This window comes from Rhinopithecus roxellana, chromosome 4, assembly GCF_007565055.1.
Source record: "Rhinopithecus roxellana isolate Shanxi Qingling chromosome 4, ASM756505v1, whole genome shotgun sequence".
Taxonomy (NCBI): domain Eukaryota; kingdom Metazoa; phylum Chordata; class Mammalia; order Primates; family Cercopithecidae; genus Rhinopithecus; species Rhinopithecus roxellana.
In genome coordinates this window covers 140,742,963-140,757,425 of record NC_044552.1, presented here as the reverse complement: position 1 = coordinate 140,757,425, position 14,463 = coordinate 140,742,963, and the positions used below count along the sequence as shown (strand labels likewise).

Sequence of the window (14,463 nt, the reverse complement as noted above, 5' to 3'; positions counted from 1 at the left end):
CCTCAACCATGGCAAATCACACCTTGTTAAAATTTGGTAATTCAAATGAATTATCTGTTCTCTTCATTGAAGAGAAGACGCATTCACGACTTTAGTTTAATTGTTCAGCTGTTATTTTTGTTGTCTCTAGAGTCTTTTGAACTTTGTTTTCTGCAACAAAATGTAGAGAGACATCTCCTAGGTGTAGAGGGAGCCCCAGCATCTCCTGATAAGCAACGTGAGTGGACCGGATTCCTCTGTCTCTGGTACAAGACCCATGAGGCCCTGCTGATATGATTTGCTTTATGGCAGTGTGCAGAGCTTGTGTTTCTATTAATACTGTTCTAGGGTACAGATTTATTTGGAAATGTTTTTATTGGATTCTCCTGACAGTCATCTGGTAAACAAAAGCTCCAACATTTCTGGGGTTACAAAACAAGTGTCAGAATGTTTATTAGTTTCTTTCCTTGGTGTTATTTCTACTGCCTTCCTTATCCTCATCTTTCCCTTAGTTTCAGAAACAAACTTCAAAATCTCATAATCAAGTATTTATTATTAAACATAAAAGGATTACTAGAAAAACAAATATCTTGTAAGTGTCTCCCAATCTGACCAAAATCATTTGAGTAACGTGGATGACAAATAGACCTGTAACTCAAGATTTTTCTTTTTTTTTTTCTTTTTTTTTTTTTTAACATTTTGACTAACATTAAGAGGTTTAGACAGCATAAGAAATCAGTATGATGATAATGCTTAAGTTCAGTTATTTATATTCAAAGGAAAAAACAAATTAGATTTATTAAAGTCTTAATACAAAACATCCCATTTGAAGCATAGTTCTGAAGAAATGTTTATGAGCTAGGTCCTGTCAAGAGAATATTCTATGGCAATGGCTCACTCTGTTTGTGTACTCTTACAGATCCTCTCTTGAAGCAACAGAAAGAGGTGTAGCTTGAATTTAAACAATATCCATCAAAACCTTCATTGTATTTGTTTCATACTTTTTTTAGAACGTCTCAAATCCTTTTTCTGCTTGAAAATAGGAGAATTCAAAAAGCACAAATCTGTAAAAGGGTCCCCTCTTCTCAGTTTCGAAGCGAGAGTGGGCTCCTTATAGTTCACGCTGACTGTGCACCTACGTTTAGGCAGAGCCACTGCTGGGCTTTCTTTATTCTTTTTTTGGAGAAAGAGAAAGCCTTCCGATTTTCACAACAGGATACAAGGAGACATTGGTGATATCCTTCAGTTTAAGATGAGGTGACTGGGGAGTTTCAGGTGGTGTACTAGTAGTTTTTGTTGGTTTAGAACCCTCCATCTCTTTTTCATCTGTATATTTCAGTCCTCTTTTAGCTAGAGGCCTGGTGACTGGTCTTGTATCTGAATCGCTGGTGGGATTCTGAATGTACTTGCAAGTGGGCAAATAGAGGTCATCGGAATCATCTCCTGAACCACTTGATTCACAGAGGCTCACTTCAGACTCATTGTTTTCTTCTCTACTAGAGTCATTGCTCATTTTTTGTCGGAAAGGAGTAAGATGAACACCCTCTTCCAAATTAAAATTGTAAGCATCATTGGAACTGACAGATTTGTGCATTTTCTTTTTGGAAACAGTTCTTTTATTTTCACTTTTATTCTCTTTATATTTTGACATAGGTTTTGATTTTCTCCTGTTAGCTTTTCTTTTCTCTTCTCTTTTTCTTTCTCGTGTATCTCTTTGCTTAGTTTGTTCAGATTTAGATTCTAAAATGTCTTCTTTTGTTTTAGTAAACGTTCCTGGATGCATCAGCTTTGAAAGTGATAAGTTAGCTTGGTCCTTGCTCCATTGACAAACATTGTGTTGTACATTTTCAGGCATGTTTACTAGTGGGTCTAAAAATCCAACTCTTTCGAATTCAAAAGACTTCCCCGCCAAATGACTGGTTTCAAAATCATCCAAGCTATCAAACTGACATACACTGTTACAATGTTTCTTTAAACTGCTACGGACAGATACAGTTCTAGGTAAGACATTATCAGAGGACTTAGCTTCACCTGAATCAAAATCAAATCCCAGTGTGTCTTGAGGAATAGTAGGTATCTGATCTTCTATTTGAAATGATTCTCCTTGTCCTGGAAGTTCAGTTTCTTCAAGAGGAATTTGCGGTAAATCCTTCACAAATAAATTTCTGGAGTTGTCATCACTATTGGGGTCCATTCCAGAGGAACATATTTCCTGGTTCTGTAATCCCAGCTCTTGGGAGGATGAGGCATGAGAATCGCTTGACCCCAGGAGGCAGGGGCTCCAGTGAGCTGAGACTGCACCACTGTACTCAAGCTTGGCGACAGAGCAAGACTCTGAGCAGGTTCTTCTGTTTGTTGTGATTTAAGTTTTCCTTTCAATGCATATAGCTGGCATGTGAGATAGTAACATTCTTTTCTCAGCTGTAGGATGGTATCTTGGGCTTCTCTCACTTTGGATTTTTCATTTTCCAAAGCTAAAACTAATATTTTGTTGTTGTCTTGGTAATTTTTCAGCAGTGTAGAAGTGTTGGTAATTATTTGGCATGGTGCAGCTATCAAAGACCTGCGTTTGCCAATCTCTGCCAAGTTTTTATTCCTTTTCTCTTTCATTCGCTTCTTTATGTCTTCAAGACTATCTTGAAAGGACTTCTTCAGGCATCTTTCCTTGGCCATCTTTTGCCTTGGCCACTACTTCTGCAAGAGCTGTCTTCCTCCTTCTCACATTTCAAGGCTCTTCGAGGCTCTCCCGCGCGAGCCACGCGCAATGGGATCTCCAGGACCGTACCACCGTACCCCGTCGCCTGGGACTACCGTCGCCACATTCCAAGATTTTTCAATCATAAAAGATGCAGGGCTTCCTTCTCAGAAGAAAGTTTGAATCTACTTTAAATGGATGAAACAGTTGAGATTTGGATACATCAGTTGTTTGCCTAAGGTGATTAGAGATATAGTTGTTGAATTTTCTTTTGTGTTTCTTTTCTCCTAGGATCTCCATAGAAGAAAAACGAAACCTTTTGCTTTTCACCTATGGATATTTTCCTGTCTTAAGAACTGCAATTGCTTCTGGTTCCCTTCCTTCCTACCACATCCATAGGAATTTCTCTGCCCTTACCTTTAAATCTTAGCCTGTTAAGCACTCGTGTCCCATTCAGAAATCATTGCACCCATGCTGTTCTGCTGCTTTTTCCCCTTCCTTCCCTCCTTCCTTCCTTCCTTTTCCTTCCTTCCTTCCTTCCTTCCTTCCTTCCTTCCTTCCTTCCTTCCTTCCTTCCTTCCTTCCTTCCTTCCTTCCTTCCTTCCTTCCTTCCTTCCTTCTTTCCTTCTCTGCTCTTTCTTTTCTTTTCTTTTCTTTTCTTTTCTTTCTTTTTGAGGAGTCTTGCTCTGTTGCCCAGGCTGGAGTGCAATGGGATGTTCTCGGCTCACTGCAACCTCCAACTCCCAGGTTCAAGCAATTCTCCTACCTCAGCCTCCCGAGTAGCTGGGATTACAGGCATCCACCACTATGCCCGGCTAATTTTTATATTTTTTAGTAGAGGCAGGGTTTCACCATGTTGGTCAGGCTGGTCTCAAACTCCTAACCTCAGGTGATCCACCTGCCTCAACCTCCCAAAGTGCTGGGATTATAGGTGTGAGCCACCACGCCTGGCCCTGCTGCTTTCTTTAGTAAGTGACCAATAGCCCATGTGAGGATCACAGGAATGTCTATTTCTCAAAATTATAACCTCCCTTTTATATCAAGGGAACTGATAGGTATTTTATAAAACTTTTCCAAATTGGTTAAATTGGTGACCGTTAGGATCACCAGCTCTATTCATTGCTATCTTAGACTGTTTTTCCCTTAATAGGGAAAATCTCCCACCCACTTCTGTTGTCATTTATGACAACAGCAGACTTCAGTAGAAGAGAATTGTGACTTTTTGCTTTCAGGTTTAGGATTAATGAACCCTTCCCTAAACCTTGCCTCCTGAGTTTCTGGCTGCATTTTTTCTCTCCTGGAAATTGTTTCAACAGAGTTCTGTTTTTATGTTTTGTTTTGTTTTTTAGTGAGAAGACAGCATAAAAGTTCATGTGACTGGCTCACTAAGGTCACAATGCATATTTCAGTGATAACTCCCAGTGTCCAGTTTCCTCCTGCTGGCCTAAAACAACAGAGTTCTTCATTTTGGGATTAGAGCTTCTCTCTGGAATTGCGGCACATTTCTGAGACCTGTAATTCATGTTCATTAAAGGAGAAATTCTACTTTCCTGGTGGGAGCCTGGGGAGTACATCTCAGTGAGGCAACATACACTGATTTTAATCATGATGTTCCTGCCATGAAGTTTTTGTGGGTGTATGGGGGAGATATTGAAATTCCTGCTAGGTACTACTATGACTTTACTTGTGAGAACTGCCATGAAGAGATTATTGGGGCTCCTCTTTGTTGGTTTTATCACATAGATCCTGACTTCTGCTATCTGTAAACTTTTCTTCTGTACCTGCACTGCCACAAATTCCCTCTGGGCAGTCATCCTTTGCCCTCTGCCTGTGCGGCTTAAGTGGTGCTGGCCCCACTTGAGCGTAGGTCCTACACCTAAGTCAGTCAACTCTTCACAGCCCCTCAGCCATAAGGGTTGCTTCAAGGACAGCATGTGATCCTAAAAGAGTCAATGAACTCTATGAGACCTTTCATGGAGCTCCTGGGAGACACACAGATGCTCTCCTCCTGAAGCCTGACTTTGTGAAGAGAGGAGGGAGAACTACTGTGGATGTCTTCCATCTACTTGGAGGCTGAATCCAAAGCCAACACCAAGGGTGCAGCACTGGGGAATGAAAAGTGAGAAATTGGTCCAGATGACATTGTTTGAAACCCAAATCAAGCAATATGAGCTGGTCTTCTTTGTTATATCAGCCAATAAAACATCTTTTCTTGCTTAAGGTTGTTTGAATGGGATGTTTGGTCACTTGCTACCAGAATTCTATCTGATATGCTCAGTATGGTAGTCAACAAACAGCATGAAGGACTCATCTACTCCAAAAATGCTTATCAGTAGATTTTAATAGCCAAGAATAGAACTGGTAAATTTAAAAAAAAAAATAAGTCATGAAAAAATAGAAAATACTTTTAAATAAAAGACTTCTAAGTACTAAGGTCACTTAAAATGACAACAAAGAATCAACTTTTATTTATGTCATTTAATTACTCATATCCACAGGCTGTTCCAGGTCGTTTTCATGATTTGACCCTTTCTATGTCAGCCATTAAATAATTTGGTACAAAATGCAGTGTGGTGTGTTAAATAGACTTTGTTTTGAAATGTGGCTAGTTCTTTAACCTTGGGCAAGTTTCTTTGCCTCAACTTTTAGGAATATTTTTATGGTGATAATGTAGGTGAAGTGCCTCGATCAAGGCCTGGAATAATGTAGGTAGTCAAAAGTAAGAGCAGCTACTATTTATTGTTACTGCTATTACTATGGCCACTTGCTAGAAACCTGAGTACCTTCCCACGTGTTCTAGTTTTCATTACTCCTAGTCAGGGAGCTGCTCTACCCTCAGCTGCCTTCTCCTATTGTGGGTCCCTTCTGATGATCTGGAATACTAGCTGCCTTTCATATTGATTGTAACTATCAACTAAATGGTCGCTTCTAGAAATTCTGTATTTCTCCATACCTGTTATTTCTGGACTTTTGATTTTGATTACAAACTATGAAGAACATAAAATATAGTTACATACAGTGGAATGCAGCAATCAAACAATAGTAGAAAGTGATGGATTGTAACGTCTCTCTGTACACACAGGCATGTCTATAATCCTGATTATTTCCTTTCGACCAATACTTAAAAAATCTGAAATTGCACAAGAGTTAGCTTATATTATTTTACTATATGTTACTCCAAGAATGGCCAATAGAAGACATCTGTTGGTCCATTTCCCATCTTCTAATCAATCTTAGCATTGTTTCTCACTGGCTCTAGATTAGCCTCAGAGTCTTTCTCAACTCAAATCACTCAGCAGGCACTAATTACAGAATGCTGGTGCTTGAGCTGAAACCTTTCTTTATCCCATCATCCCTGGGTTTCTACATTTTGAAATTTTATTATTGAAATTGAGTGCATATTTTGAACTGTTTTCAATTTTTCATTTAATTCTCTATATACCTTAGATTTGAAGGAGGGATTATTATTTGTACAGTCTTGAAGCTGGAGTCCTCATGACTCAGATTCCTTTCTTAGTGGAAAGGGACTACTTTTCTTGGATTGCTATTATCTTATCCCAACTGATAAGAACAACTGCAAAAAAAAAAAAAAAATACACAATGGAGGGAAAAAAGAATAGAAACATAAAGAAGTAAGATGAGCAGATAAGAGTCAGAGAAGAATCAGGAAAGAGATGTCATAATCCCAAATCCTAGACTCAGTTTTGATTAATCAATAAATGTGTACCAGAATTGCTGCTAAGGTCCACAGAGTGCTCAGGTGCACAGAAAAGTCAGAATGGTTCTTGCCCTTGAGGAGCTCACAAACTGGTTGGGAGGAGGAGACATATAGCACAAAGTCTGCAGTTACCAGACACTGTAGCAAGGGCTGGAATATGTATGAAGAGAATGAGATTCTAGGATGGAGTTCACTGACCTCAACTAAAAGGACCCCAGTTTGACATTGTCTCACATTTCTTGTTTCATAAACTAAAGATTGGGTATGTGAGTTGTTACTTGACTTGTCTTGTTAGTTTGTCCTGTGGGAAGCCCTAGTTTTCCTAGTAAGTCTGAGAAACCAAGTGTGGTGATGAATAATTTAAAAATACAGGCTCTTGAATCAGACAGTCCTGACTTGGAATGCTGACCTGTTGCTTACTACCTGTGGGATCTTGGGAAGGTTAGTAATCCCTCTGAGCCCCAATGTCTTGACTTAGTGGGTTGCTGTGGCTCTTAAATCTCATCTCTCTGAAGTACCTGGTGGCACATTAGGTGTTCAGTCAACTAAACTTTATTGTTGGTTAATTTTATTGTCATTATTATCAGGTCAGTAATCTGAACCCTGCTTCAATACTTGTGTTTTATTTGTCCACTTCTAAATTGGAAGTTTACTGTTTCAAATCCTAAAGAAAAAGATGAGCTCAACCTGGGACAAGGAAACAAGGATTGAGGATGTTGGCTGTAGTTAGGGGAAAACTTCTGGACTTTATGTTTGGGGTAGAGAGATGTAAGCCAAGAGATGAAGATCCCAATTGAAAGAGACAAACAATCAGAGTGTCAAACACAGAAATCCTAAATATGGGGCAAGGGGTGCAAGGAAACTGACATGGAACACAGTTTGATTTCTAAGTGTTCTCCAGAGGGCCAGAGAAAACTATCTCAGAGTTTGGGAACAGTTTTGTTGATGTGTTGACAGCTAAGGTTAGAGTGGCATTTCCTTTAGAATATCCCAAGTGTGTGGAAAATGACCTCTTACTGAATATTTTAGTTTCAGTTTAACTTCTTCCTGCATAATGAAAAGTGTTGCTTTTTTTTTTTTTTTTTTTTTTGGTGGGGAGGCTTGGTGATAAGTTTGTTTATTTTATGGCTGTGTGGTTCATGGAGTCAATTATATTCCAAAGAAGAGAAATCTGACAGGACAGAAGAAATTGTGCTGCAGGAAGCAGATAACCACAGCAATAGTTTTATACTTGTTTCATGAAGAACCACAGACAGAGTTTAGCACGTGCAGTTAGTGTGGAGATTAAATGTGGCTGAGGTGGCTTTAATGAAATCAAAGTCCTTAATATTTGGCATCATCTCCAAACTGTTGATAGAAATTTGGGGTTGGGTAAATATTCGAGAAAATAAGGATAGATACTGTCTAAACTAAAAGCCCTCAACAACCTCACCAACTCCAAGTAAGTGATGTAAGCAAACATCTAGCAGGGGCATTTTCACTTAACCAAATATAAGGTATAAAAATGCCAACTTATCAAACAGGTAGATTAGGGTTATACAAAAATATTAGGGCTGGGCGTGGTGGCTCAAGCCAGTAATCTCAGCACTTTGGGAGGCTGAGGCGGGTGGATCACGAGGTCAGGAGATCAAGACCATCCTGGCTAACATGGTGAAACCCCATCTCTACTAAAAATACAACATTAGCTGGGCACAGTGGTGGGTGCCTGTAATCCCAGCTACTCAGGAGGCTGAGGCAGGAGAATCACTTGAACCAGGGAGTCGGAGGTTGCAGTGAGCCGAGATCGCACCACTGCACTCCAGCCTGGCAACAGAGCGAGACTCCTTCTAAAACAAAACAAAACAAAACAAAACAAACAAAACAAAACAAAACAAAACAAAACAAAAAGTTAATAATTCATTACCTCTTGTAATCCTCACAATAAATCTCTGACTTTTGTATTTTTATTTCCACTTAAGAGGTTCAAACGCATTGGGTAACTTGCCCCAAAGTCAACAGCTGGTCACTTACCAAGACTGAATTAGAACCAGGTCTGATACCAGCATACAAGCTCTCAACCACTCAGCTAAAATGCTGTCTTGAAAATGACTCACCATAGTAGTCATTACACACACACACACACACACACAAACACACATACACTCACACGTATTAGAAGTTGATAATGGAAATAAGATTGAAATGTATCTTTAAAGACAATACATATTGTGTAGAAAAAATGCCACACTCACTAAAGTGTTGTTTCTTCATTGGAATGTATGGATAAAGGGTTAGCTTTAGTCATTTGTATAATCTTGTTGGTAGAATGAAGACAAGTCATTTTTCTAAATGAATTTCTCTGTTGCTAAAATTCATTTGAGCAACTCAGGTCACAGTGACTTTATTTAGCAGGAGATAAACTAAAACTCTTGCTTCTGCAACTTCTTTGATGGGAAGGCCATTTTCAAGCAAACCCACTACAAGTGAGGTTAGATGTTCTGGGAGGAGATAGGTGTGCAAAAGGTGAGTGGAAAGACAACAGTAACCCTTAGACTGTCATGGGTACAAAATGTCAGGAGAAGCAGTGCATATTATAGGGTAGCTGGAATCATTTTTTTAAAGGGCAGGGGGATTTGAGTTATATATCAATGATCACTTTGAAAAGTTTGTCTTACTAAAACAAAGAGTTTTCAGTTAAAAAAATCAGAACACTGAAGGAGAAGGGCATGAGTATTCCACAACATTCTTAAATACACTGAATTTGCAGTATGTCTGTCTCTTCAGTAAGTATAAGAAGTGTTGGTCAGTGCAGTCAATTGTGAGGAATTGTAGACGGTCAACATCACATAATATTTTGGGGTTCTGACAGTCATAGAAGACATGGAACCCAAACAGGAGTCAGCACCTGGAACAAGTAGAGATGAGGCTGGAGGGAAGCATGACAGTTGGTACCTTCACTCCTCCTTAGCCTCTGACGCAGCCTGGCTTTTGTGTCCAGGTGGGTCAGAACCATGGACAATGGCAGCAAGGAACCTAAGTCTCAGATTTGAATCCAGGACTGAAACGGTGAAACACTCTCTAAGAAAAACCACCCTTTGTCTTCAGGGAGCTCTGGCTGCCAGCAGGAGTCTGATCTGGAACTCTGGAGCAGTGATTGCATATGCTGTCTTAAAGAAGCTGCCTTTCCACATATCTTCTTCCTATACTCTAAGCCTCAAGTGAGAGACAAGCCACAAATATTATGGATTCCTTAAGAACCATAATATTTGCCCCTCCCTTATGGTAATTCATAGGACATGTCATTAGTTTAGTTTAGATGTTAAAAATCTTAAAGTAACCTCTTTTCATTGTTTGCTCTGTATTAGGGTTCTCTAGAGGGACAGAACTAATGGAAGATGTATCTGTCTGTCTATCTATCTATCTATCTATCTATCTATCTATCTTGGAAGATATATATATATATATGATGGGGAGTTTATCAAGTTTTAACTCACATGATCAAAAGGTCCCACAGTAGGCCATCTGCAAGCTGAGAAGGAGAGCCTGTCTGAGTTCCAAAACTGAAGAACTTGGAGTCTGGTGTTCGAGGGCAAGAAGCATCCATCACGGGAGAAAGATGTAGGCTAGGAAGCTAGGTCAGTCTCTTTTTTTCACATTTTTCTGCCTGCTTATATTCTAGTCTCTCTGGCAGCTGGTTAGATTGTTCCCACCAAGATTAAGGGTGGATCTGCCTTTCCCAGCCCACTGACTCCAATGTTAATCTCCTTTGACAACACCCTTACAGACACACCCAGGATCAATACTTTGTACCCTTCAGTCCCATCAAGTTGACCCTCAGTATTAACCATCACAATATCCAACTTTAGTGTATCACATAGCTATTTTATATGTATATATAATATAAACCTGCATACATATGTGCATACATATGCATATAAATATGTAATCTCATGTAATCCCCATATAAACTTCTAATAAAACAACACATGTATTTTATTATAAAGAAAACTGAAACTCAAATTGACTGACCAGGCCAAGATGTTGGAACTAGTGAGATGCACAGCAGATGAGAACACAGGGCTCTAACTGTAAGTCTGGCGTCTTTTTAAATTCTGCCGTGGTTTTTCCTCAACATGAAGCTTGCAGGCTGCCCTAGACATGATTGAGTCAGGACTTCCTGGGATATTAGCCGTGGAGCACAAGTCATCACAATAAGAAAAAGTGACGGTGCTACAACAACACATGCAAAAAACATCCCCTACAATTACATCCTATTTCACTGTGTTTGACTTCATTTTTATAGGACGTAGGTTAGGCTTTTGTTGGCTGACCTTCCACAGTAGGGTTTAGTCAACCGTTCAGTAGCATATGAGACAGTGTAGTGTGGTAGAAAGAGTGGGGAAGATTGTAGCCAAACTGACCTGGGTTTGAATCTTGGCTCTGGCATTTTTGTGTCTTTTGCAGGATACTCTACCTCTTTGTGAATTTAACTTCCTAATCTGTGAAGCAGGAAAGACAACACCTTTCAGACTCATGGTAAAGTGCTTGATACAGTGGCAGTTGATTAATTGATGCTAGTATTACAGTTACCAGAGGCATAAGTGGGCCAAGAAGTGGAGGTGGGACCTGCAGAGCCATTGCAGAAGGGTCTCAATGGCGGCTTAGTTTCGAGGTCCTGAGTGATCTTCTGTTTCTCCTCAGCTGGGAGGCCTCTGGCTCTCCCTGCCTCCCTCTCCACCTTGCTGTAATTGTGTTATGAGGAAGAAGGGATAGCTGTGAGACTATCTAGAGGGTTTCAGAGTTTGCCTACCGCTCCCAGGTTCCCGGTAGTTGCCTCTAAAACTGAGTTATCTAAAATAGGTACTTCCACTGTGTTCCACAGCTGTCCTGGGAGGATTTTGGCAGCGGCTCATCTGTACCACAGCCCAGTGTGCCTGCAGTAGAAGCGGGATTTCCAGTCATCCCATCACTTCTCGGACTCCCCCTGGGAAACCAGGGGCGACAATGTCCTGGTGCACTGTGGCCGGTAGACAGCAGAGGGCACCTCTTGCCTGCAATGGAATGCAAACAGACCCCGGAGCCAGAGATGTGAAACACGCCAGCCCCATGGTGGCCACACTGACTGCTGCTCCCCGGTTTGTCTCACTCAATACCACTACCTGCATTTGTTCTCTACTCCCCCACATTCACCCCCACCCTCTGCTTGGGATGGCCTGTTGGTCTTTCATGACTTTTGAGTGAAGAGGGAACTTTGGACTCGGAGGGAGTTGATTCCCCTGCAAGCTGGGGACTGCCTGCAGTAACTCCTCCAGGTCTTTGTTGAGAGAGGCCTTCCGATCATGTGTGGAACTTTGTTTTATTAAATCTGATGAGTTCTATATTTTTGCCACATGTCACAGATCACCCACGTTGACTGAGGCCTGCCAGAGCTGAGCTGCTGTTACCCTGAAATGAAGCCAGATTTTTTAAGTGGGTGGGGGTAATTCCAGTTTGGTGCAATAAATTATATGGTTCTGCTTGATTTGTTTTGCTCTGGGCTGAGAGAACTCATCATGGAATGTATGTGGAGATGTGTGTGTATGGGGAGGGGGAGCCAGCAGGAGGAAGGCAGTGGGGAGGAAGGAAGAGAGAATCACAGTGTGCTATAGTGAACCAGTTGAAGAGTAGATACAAGCATAGCCCCTGTCTCTTCCTTTCCGCCCTCTTCCCCACATCAGCTTGCTCTTTTTTCATATAATTTTAAAACTTGGGGCTGTTCTTCTAAAATCCCAGGAAGAAACTTGGGGACTCAAGTTCCCTATGAAGGGTAACAGAATTTCTTGTAATCCTATCTACTTATTTATCACAGAAGAAAACTCTGGGAACTTAGAATACTAAGAAATATGACTTGTAGAAATCCACTTTTCTGCTGTGAGTCTGTTAATACTGAAGGAGAATGCTGGAGGATGGCGATTATCATTCGTTCATGGCAATAATTTAAATGTGGTTGGGTTTCTGGGAAGATGAGCCTGGAACCACATAGATAAGGAAATAAGATTTAAACTTAATTGTTTTCTTAATTAATGGGGGGGTGGTGGTTGGAATCATCTGGACCTGACAGGCAGGGAACTAGTATATAAAACATAGTATGGTAGAATCAGAGAGGACTAAAGTTGGAAAATCTGTGTTCAAATCCTTACTCTGCCTCAAATTCCTAATCTCTCTGAGACTTGCTTTTTTAATCAGTAAAAATGAGGATAAAATCAACCTCACAGGACTCTTAGGAAGATGAGATGAGAAAATGTGGGTAAACTCTTCTGTGACATCAAGAGAGCTCAATAAACATTTATTTTTTACTTTTAAAACAGTTCTGTGGGCATGAGGGCAGATTTGGATGTTGTCAAGGAAAGAAATCCATTTGTCTTCTGGGACTTCTCTTTGATGGGACAGTGAGGTCACGATGGTGCAACTTTCCTGGTATCACAGCGGGAGTAGGAAAGCCTACAGCTTTAAGAAGGACTTCTGTAGAGAAACTAGGAGTCATATTTTGAAGACACATTGTGTTTATAAAAAGTATCCTTCATTTACTTCCAAAACAAATAGGTTTAAATAAGCCCAAGTTTTTATTCCTTATTTAGGATTACTTTGCATGTAATTCCAGGTTTGGAATCTTACAAATAAAGTTTTAAAAAATTTCAGTGAGCTTCAAAAAGCAACAACAACAAAAATTCCTAAGTAAAAAGAACACATTCCTCCAAGTTCAGAGAACTCTGAATGGTAGAAATTTGCTTCAAAAAAATCATACGACTGAAAAATTTTAGCTCACCAGAGGGATGAAAAATTTTTTCTCACAGTGACATTTATTTGCACTCGTACAGACATGGGACTGAGTTGAGTTGTGGGTGATTTCATCAGAATGACAGGAGGAAACCTTGGGCTTTCTTCTCCACTATAATATAATTCGTTGAAAGCCAGGATTTTGTTGAGAATCATTGCTATATAAATAAAATAAACTGACTCTCTTCACTAACCTGTTTTGTGTTAGAGGCTAAGCTCTCTGCTCTCTAGGTGGCGTCTCTATCTATTATGAAAACACCTATGTTAGGCTAAAAACATTCTCAACATTTCTGCCTCTTATAACCTTGTAGAAAAAAACACTTGAGCAAAATTTTTAAAAAGCCACTTGAGGAAAAGATTTATAATACCTTGGTAATTGAATCATGAGCTGAGAAGGCTTGCACATGACTGTATGAGGTTGCCCTTTTGGAGAAGCCTCCCTTTTGCTTATTCTCCATACCCATATCTCCCCATTTTGTCTGTCCTTCCTAAATCCTTTGGTCTTCCTAACCCAGGCACCAGTAAGCACTGTTTCTTCATGTCCTCTCCCCGGGCATGACCTTTCTTGATCTAACAATCTTCCCAAGTCACATTACTATAGGAAATTAGCTAACAATAGTGTTGACACCTGTTTCTCTCAGCTTCATCTTCTGATTTCCCTGACTATACAAATATTCACTTTTCCTACTGAAACTTTTCACAGTAATATTTTCTCTTCTGTTACACCTGCCAAAATGTAAACCTTATTAAAAGCACTTATTAATTTAAAATCTCTTGAGTAATAGCCTTAATCACATGGAATTTGCTAAATCTTTCTGGAGTACTTTACTATAGAATGCCACGTGTATTTCTACTAGAATTTCCCAAAGCTGCACTATTGGTAGAACAAACATTGATGATTTATGATTTTGCAGAAAATAAATTGCTGTTAAAAATAAATAATTGTTTTCAAAATGAGAAAGCAATTTAGGCAAGTTTTGAAGACAACTGGAAGACTCTTATAGCCATCAAAATGAACTTGGATCTTTTAATAGCTCACTGCTTGTTTTCATCGTGACAGGATTTATATTATTCAATTCCTTCAACTCTACTTTTCTTTCACACTCTTCTATTTTCTGCATCATTATAACTCAGTATTTATGGAGTCTCCTTCCTGTGCCCGAGGGCAGTGTATATTCTGTTGGGCAGGACTTGAAAGAGGCAAGAAGAAGGGATGGGACATCATTAGCTCTGACCACATCCCTGCTCTGGTTTTGAGAATTGTTAGCTTTTTTTT

General features: G+C 39.9%; 1 protein-coding gene across 1 annotated transcript; it reads right to left on the bottom strand.

The window, feature by feature from the left end:
* Nucleotides 1-960: 960 nt before the first annotated feature.
* On the bottom strand, nt 961-2,800 carry LOC104659224 (shugoshin 1-like). The gene is given in 3 exon segments (XM_030929196.1): nt 961-1,158; nt 1,160-2,211; nt 2,313-2,800. Coding segments are annotated over 3 exon segments (1,590 nt in total). The 5' UTR covers nt 2,653-2,800.
* Nucleotides 2,801-14,463: the final 11,663 nt, after the last annotated feature.